Below are 8346 nucleotides of genomic sequence, written 5' to 3'. Positions count from 1 at the left end.
GCTGCTGAAAAAAAGGCTGTTGTAAAAATCAGATGACTGTTGGTAATTTTTGTACGTATATGTTTTGATGCAAAAAATAAAAATAATGATGCTTTTGGAAGGTTTGATGGTAAATCAGCATCGCTTCCCGCAACAGCTGAAAAGCAGCTTTTTCTAAAGCTTGGGGACTTACTTTCTCTAACAGCAGCTTTTAGGCCAAAAGCATTTTTCGAAAAAGCAGCTTTTAAATTTTAACAACCAGTTTTTTAACTGCTTTTCAGCGAAAAGCTGCTGTTGCTGTCTGCAACAGCAATATCAAACACAGCCTACATCTACTCACATTCATTTCTTTATGCCACTATACATAATATATACATTAAAAATTAATAGATCTCACCATTTTATCTATCTCTTATAATATTTTTACTAAATTATATTTTTTAATAATTTCCGCACCGAATCCCACAATGTAAAAAATTTAATGAGTGAAAAACTCGAAGGTACAAGCATTTTATGAAATTGTTGTTACTTTGTAATAAAGTTAAAATGTCATAAACCCCATTATCTATCTATCTATTATTTATTTATATTAATAATAGCCCAACATTGGGCAATATTGATGAGACATTTTATTATCTCAAAAATCATGAGACATTTTATTCTTTATAAAATGTCTAATTTTGCCCTTAGAATTGGTGAGACATAAAATTCAACTTAAATATCTAATTTACCTCTCTTTTCATAAATTGTATAAAATTTGTTATTAAAGGGAATCGAACCCAGGTTTTCAAGTTACAATATAAGTACGTGTGATCGAGACTTATTGTTACCTCAAAATTTTGAGACATTTTGTTATTCGTAAAATATCTAATTACTCTTAAAAGTTAATAAGACATAAAATTCAATTTTTTGATCATAAAATCTTTATATTTGATAAAAATACAATAACTTTTTATTAAAAAATTATAAGTTTTAAGTAATTATAAATGTGTTGATGAATACATAATTAAAATATACATAGTATTATATTTTTTTTTAAAAATAAAAATAAAAATATTCACGGGTATAAAGAGCCATTAACTTAGCTTATTTCGAATTCAAAATTAGTACTTCACTTATTTATAAAGATACTCGAAATTGACAATGTGATCCAGCATAAAGTAATCGTCATTATCCAGTTTTATAGGTTCAAAATTACGATCTCGATAAAAACATCTTACAAATACGACAAATTTTTGTAAATACTATATAGATAAGGATTGATGTGTTTGATACTCTTTTTTGTAAAATCAAGTTAATAACTACTCCCTCCGGCGCGGAGTTTAAGAAAAATGATAAAATAGTGGAGAAAAGTTAAAAAAATGAGTAAAGTAGTGGGACCGATTAATATTATATATAAAGTGGGTATAGTGGAGAGAAGTAGTGGATGTTAAAAAATAATAAAACCTTACCATTTATGGAAAGTTTTGAAATGTAACAATTGGAAGGACATCCAAAAAGGAAAGTGTAAAACAAATGTGAGGACAGAGGGAGTAATAGGTATCAAACTTACTAACTTGATCGGTGATAGGTTATTATTTTTCGGACTTAACTTGGTTTCTAAAAAATACTCAAAATTTGAAATTAGTCTTCACCAAATTTGATATGATTACATAATACACACACATAACATACACACACAACATACACACAACATACACACAACATACATACATACATAAAAACAAACATACATATATACATACATACATACATACATACATACATATATATATACATACATACATACACATGTATGTGAGAAAGATGGGTCTGAGTCATCCTCACGTGACAATCCCGAAATCGAAGAATTTTACATGTAAAATTTTAAGGGTGTATTTGTAAATTCGATCATATTTTATATATTTCCTTATACATTATATGAGAAAATAGTCTATATATCAAGATTTTATCTAAGGTCATCCACATGTGCAAATTATATATACAAGATGAGATTCAGTCTTAACGTGTAAATCCACCTCCCAACTCATATATACTTTGGTTCAACATCGTTTATTAAAATATAGTTAAAATTATTGAATACACATAATTTATAACGAAATATATTTATTACATTTTATAATTATTTTTTAAACAATTTAAGACAAGTGGTTTAACAAATATATAACTTAAGTTCTACACATATGTTGAACAATAGTTATACTTGTGTAGATCAAATAGATAAAATAATTTTACATTGGTTATTAATAAAATTATATTAAATTAATAATGTTTCCTTTTGCATAACCAAATTTAATATTGATGAACCTTAGAAGGATAGTTCAAAATTATGAAATATATATTAACAAAATTTTAACAACGGTTTTACACATAAATATTAAATAAATAAATTTTGATATCTTTGTGCTCTAATTTGATATTGATGAACTTTAAAAGGATATTGAAAGATTAAATTATGTATTCAATTAAATTCCAACTATTATTTAATAAATTAAGTTGAATTTACGTGTGTGCGGGCACGTGTGCTGCATGTGTGTCATTTACAATATATTATCTAATATTATAAGAAAAGATTAAAATTATAACACATAAAATTCGAAATGATTTAAATGACGATATTAATTCATAACTCAAGATCAAATTTTAGAAAATAACCCGTGACTTGCACGGGTTTTTATGCTAGTATAGAGTTAAATGCCAAAACATAATCAACAGTCATTAAGTCACTCTCAAATATAGTATAAATTATTAATTTTTAGTAATTTAATGTGAATTAATCTTCATATCTGGTGTTACGGAAATTTTAGGCGTTCCAAGACGACGGGGTACTTACGAGAGATTAATTGGTAAGTCGTAGATTAATCAGACAATTAATCGGCACATTAATTCGATATATATATATATATATAGATATATATATTAATATATAATATTTAAATTTTATAATTATCTAATAATTAGTAAGTCAAATATTTGTTTGATAAAGAAAATAAAATAACATTAAATAATATCTACCATTTGACACTCATACAAATTAATTAACGGATTTGAAATATTAAATATATTTCAAATCTCACTTTTTAACTAATTAATATATTATTTTATATTTTATGTAAGAAAAAAAATATAAACTTACTAGTTATTTATCACACAATTCTTTTTATTAAAAATTGACATAATATTTTGTAAATTTTTGTAAATTAATAAATTAAAATCATTAAAAACTTGAAAATTACATGTTTTTAATTATGTTCCGCCTAGATCGTTTTAAACCGATTTTAAGAGCAATAATAATATCCATAGAAGTACAGAAGAAAGTGGATTGAGAGAGCATATTTTCTAATAAATTTATTATATAATATTAAAAAATGGACATGAGAATGATCTCATTCAAATTCATTGTGATTATAAATTCCTTCTATATAAATTAATGACATTTTTGTAAATAGTAATCACTATTTTTGAAACTAATCTTAAAATTAAAAATTTAAATATTATGACCTTATGTAGTATCATAGTCCCTAAGGCCAATTCAGTATATGATACTCGTAATATTAATTAAAAGGGACCAGTATTGTCATCCTCAAATATATAATACTTATAATAATAATTTAAAAGGGACCAGTAATTCTTATAGTTAAGGTGAGAAAAAAGAATTTTTATAATAAATTTAAGTGATTGTAGTCTGGAGTCTCTTTAAGCAAAAAGTTTTAAGAAACATTTCAAAGTTAAGAGTCATTCAAGGAGCAGTGTTAGAATTGCTTGCCATAATTATTTGGGCATAAAACAGATAAACCGATAAAAGTAATTAAATTTGTCGTAGAATAAAAATTAGAATGTGTTAATAAGTAATATTAGGATTTGTGAGTTTCGAGTTTTAATCGTGTTCAGGACTATTTAATGCTAGAATTTGTGAGTTTCGAGTTTTAATCGCGTTCGGGACTATCGGTCTTTGCAAGATGCCTAATTATTTATGTGTAATAAAAAGTCAAGCCAAAAAATGTAATTTTAAGTTGAGGGGTTGAATCATTTATATAGAGATGAATCTAAAGTTAGACTTGTGTTGCGAGAATTGGTGGACAAGTGTCCAACTTAGATGATGATTAAAAATCCTATAATGGAAGAAACTCCAAAACCTTCTGTGTAAGACTTTGAATCCGTTTACGACATATGTCTCTACTTTTTCAGACGTATTGTGTCTATACAGTGAATAATTTGTATTGGTGGACTTTGACGACCAGCATGAGTTTAGACTAAACATATATGTGCTGGATTTTAAACAAGTAATTTAAATATAATTAATGTAATATTTAATATTTTTTTAGGATATATTTTCTATCTCTTCAAGTCAAGAGTTATTCAAGGAGCATGTTAGAAATGCTCGCCATAATTATTTGTGAATAAAACAGATAATACTGACAAGAGTAATTAGATTATTAGAATTTTTAAATGTTAGATTTGTGGGGCAACTCATGGATAGGTCTCATCACACATGGATTTGTTCCCGAATTCACATTATTTTACAAAATTATGTACCGGTAACAGAGTCATATAAAGTAGACTACCCATACTTGACAAATATAAACTTTCTATATGACATTAGCATTTTTAGCTTCCTCAGCTTCTCTGTTCTTCAAACCCTTCAAAGTTTTTCTCCAACCAAAATAGGTTCCAAACAGTAACCCCATTTCTTCAAGGCTCCTCCCTTGTGTTTCAGGAAGTAATGTGAATATAAATATCCATGCCACTCCTGCAATAGCTGCAAATAAATAGAATGCCCCTGCTATACTTATGGCTTTGTATAGCGACAAAAATGTCATCGAGATAATTCCACTTGTACCCCTGTTAACAGCTACTCCAATGCTACATCCTTGGGCCCTTAGTCTTAATGGGAACACCTCTGAACTATAAACCCATGCAATTGGACCTAGCCCAATAGAAAACGTGCCCACGTATGCTAAAACTCCGAAGATTGCCAATGCCACGGCCCAATGAACTGTGTGATCTGAGTGGTCAATAACAGCCAAGGATGTTCCCAGGAGAGTTAAGGATATGATCATTCCTCCCATGCTTGTGAGAAGCAATGGACGTCGTCCGATTCGATCGAGTAAAAATGTAGCTACTAGGATGAAGAGTGTCTTCGAGATTCCAACAGCTATTGTTGCTAGCAGTTTTAAGTCGGTACTCGTGATTCCAGCCTTTTCGAAAATTCGAGGACTGTACAAAACAACAGCGTCTATGCCACTTGATTGTTGGAAAAAATGTAGACCAACGCCAGCAATGAACGCGTGACGGACTGATGGTGTAGGATGGAGAAGCAACTCTTTCCACACTGCCTCGTCATTCCTCCGTTTAGGCATTACAACGATATCGTCGTTGCATTCTTCGGGTATGCCAGCAGCCTGTTTGATGTCGGATAATCTAAGGCGAGATTCTTCTTTGGAATCTGAGGTTTTGTCTAGGACTTGTCTAGCTTCGCCGAGACGGCCTTTCATGACGAGCCAACGAGGTGATTCGGGCATGCCTAGGACACCAATCGCTAAACCGATTGAAGGTATTGCTCCGATTCCAAGCATGAATCGCCAGCCCAAGTTGGCAGGGAGTTTGGAAAATGCATAATTCGAGACATATCCGAGCAGTACACCTGTTTACAGAACAATAAATGATAAATTAAAAGTGTATACCTGCAATCTTATGGTACCGTAACACAGCTTAATTCATTGTTACATTTGGTCCCATTATTCGGTCACTGCAGGGAGACATTTAAAATCCGGGGAATGATCTAGGAAATTTTATGACAAGGGCACAAAAAATATTAACATACTTAATGTAAGAAGATGAAGTCAAATGCACCATTTCATTAACAAACAAGCCCGTTTATGACTTGAACATCCTGTTATAGCAATAAACACTTCTAATATGAATTCACCTGTACACTAACTCATATACCACATTTTTTTAATAATATTTATGAGGTTATATGCAAATATTTAAATAAAAAACGGTAAAAAAAAGGAAAAAATATAATATGGGATTATGTGCCCTCTTGGGCCTTAAAATAGATCCGTCTATGTTAAAATCCATCATCCCCAACCAAACTTTCGATAAAATAGGATAAAATTGGAATTAAAATCGTTCATCATATAAGAGTAATAGAAACTAATTGGGATGAAATATAGATATTACTAGAAGTCGATTTTATAAAATGTTGCATATGGATACTATATGCATTTAGAAAAAAAAAATCTAGGTTCCACCGTTGAAAAGTATTGTAGCCAAATGTTGCAAAGTTAGAGCCACAGTCCACAAAATTATGTTTGTAAATATTTTTCTAAATATTGTCACCACTATTGCATGTGATCTCTCTTTGTCAATACTAGTGGGAAGAGAGCAGTGACCATTATAGAAGCAACGACAAAGCATTCATCGATTATATGAGGTACAAAATGTACATATGTGCTAAACTTAAATGGCAAATATTCTTGATGCACTGTTTTTTCCTTGTTAATAATAATCTCAATGCACTGTTGAGATGACCGTCACAAACAACAATCCATATATTGTGTCCTCAGTTTCATATTTCAAAAGTTTTTTTTGTGTCTTTCTATATATACTGTGTGTAATAAAAATTTCATATATTTTATGTGGCCTTGAGTGATGTAAGATGGGACTGGGGAGCTTAACATGATATCAGAGTAGATTGATTTAAAAAAAAATTCAAACTTGAGTATTTCTGCCTCGATTTATTTAATATAAATATTGGATTTTATTATTATTTATTATAAGTAGTAACAAAACGTGTCGTAGAATGGATTCTATCATTTACTAGTGCAGATAATCTAACAATTTACATGGATTAGGAATCATGATTGACTAAAGATAGTTTACATGCAAACATGACTTAAGAAGTAAAAACTATCAATAACTTGACGTACCGATATTAATGAAAACTTCCGGGAATGAAGTAAGAAATCCACGAGATGATGCTGGAGAAACCTCGGCCGTGTACACCGGAGCAATCATGAGGGCATAACCTACTCCGATTCCGGCGACGAATCGACCAAACATCAGAAATGAATAGTTGGTTGCAAATCCCATAAGTATTGCTCCAACAAAAAATATAGCACCGGCTAGCACCATTGTGTAACGCCTGCCAATCCAGTCGGAGGTTCTTCCGGCAAGAGCAGACCCAACAAGTGAAAAGAAGTTAATTATTCCGACAACAATCTCCAGTTTTACGTCCGACACATGGAGCTGATCTTTTATGTAAATTGCTGCTCCACTCATCACTCCAATATCTTCGGACGCAAAATGCATAAAACATAAAATTTCACTATTATTATATTTTGAATTTCCATTATTTTAACAATAAATAATAACACAAAAAACTTGCATTGCACAACTATAAAAGTTCATTATTATATAATGGAGAATTTATATGCCGCTTATAAGTAAAAATATGTACATTTTTAACGTATAAGTCACTTATAAGATATCTCAACGAGTCATATTGAAGTTATATATATAAGAATCTTTGTCACTCGAAACTCTGTTTCGAAGTGCATCACTATGACAGCATGCACTGCAACTTGTTTACTCTTCTAAAAACATCAACATGTTAGTAGATAATCTAAACTAATTAAGTTAATCATATCATATATTTTGTGCTACCAGGTTATTGTAGAAAAGAAAGCACACGCATTTATAATGAAGAGAAAGATTGAAGGAGGGAGTTTACCATAACCAAGCAAAACGGAAGTCATGGAAGCTAAAATAGCGCAACCAAAAGCATATTTATTTCGTTTAGGTTTCTTGACAGCATCAAATATTACAGGTGATCCTACATCTTTAGAGCCGCCGGAATCGTCACCGGAAACATTGAAAGCTCCAGCCATCTTTAAGAGAGATGAAGAGCTAAGTACTGTTTTAGGGTACAATGTGGCACATGAACATGGAGTGTGATAGAAATTGCTACAAGTTGGGAGTTGGGACCGATTTAAATAGACTTGGCATGGGCACAATAATAAAAGTTATATTTTTATTTGGCCATCGAACTATTACTGGTTTTCAATTTGGTCACCATACAATTGGTGACTAAATTTCTACATATTCATTTTCTTTTTTTGGAGTTCTTGGATTACGCATACAAGAAAAGAGGGATTATTTTAAAATTGAATAAATTGTGTTTGTACAAAAGAAGAACTACATCGGTCCCATCTATTTTACGTGCATCACTTTTTTTTTATGGTGTTCCAAAAATAATAAATCTATTTTTAATATTAATTTAAGAGTATAACACATGTTTCATTCATTTCATTTGTGTAACTATAAACATATATGTTATTGATAGCTCTGGTGGCGGGGCTG

General features: G+C 30.4%; 1 protein-coding gene across 1 annotated transcript; it reads right to left on the bottom strand.

The window, feature by feature from the left end:
- Nucleotides 1-4392: 4392 nt before the first annotated feature.
- On the bottom strand, nucleotides 4393-7958 carry LOC141721008 (putative polyol transporter 1). The gene is made up of 3 exons (XM_074523735.1): nucleotides 7718-7958; nucleotides 6915-7277; nucleotides 4393-5623 (listed from the first exon to the last, which is right to left on the bottom strand). The coding sequence occupies exons 1-3, from the start codon at nucleotides 7872-7874 to the stop codon at nucleotides 4569-4571; spliced, it is 1575 nt and encodes a 524-aa protein (XP_074379836.1). The 5' UTR covers nucleotides 7875-7958; the 3' UTR covers nucleotides 4393-4568.
- Between the last annotated feature and the right edge of the window lie 388 nt (nucleotides 7959-8346).

Source organism: Apium graveolens, chromosome 4 (assembly GCF_009905375.1).
Source record: "Apium graveolens cultivar Ventura chromosome 4, ASM990537v1, whole genome shotgun sequence".
Taxonomy (NCBI): domain Eukaryota; kingdom Viridiplantae; phylum Streptophyta; class Magnoliopsida; order Apiales; family Apiaceae; genus Apium; species Apium graveolens.
Note: the sequence above shows the minus strand (reverse complement) of the source record. Positions and strands in the feature narration are given on the sequence as shown.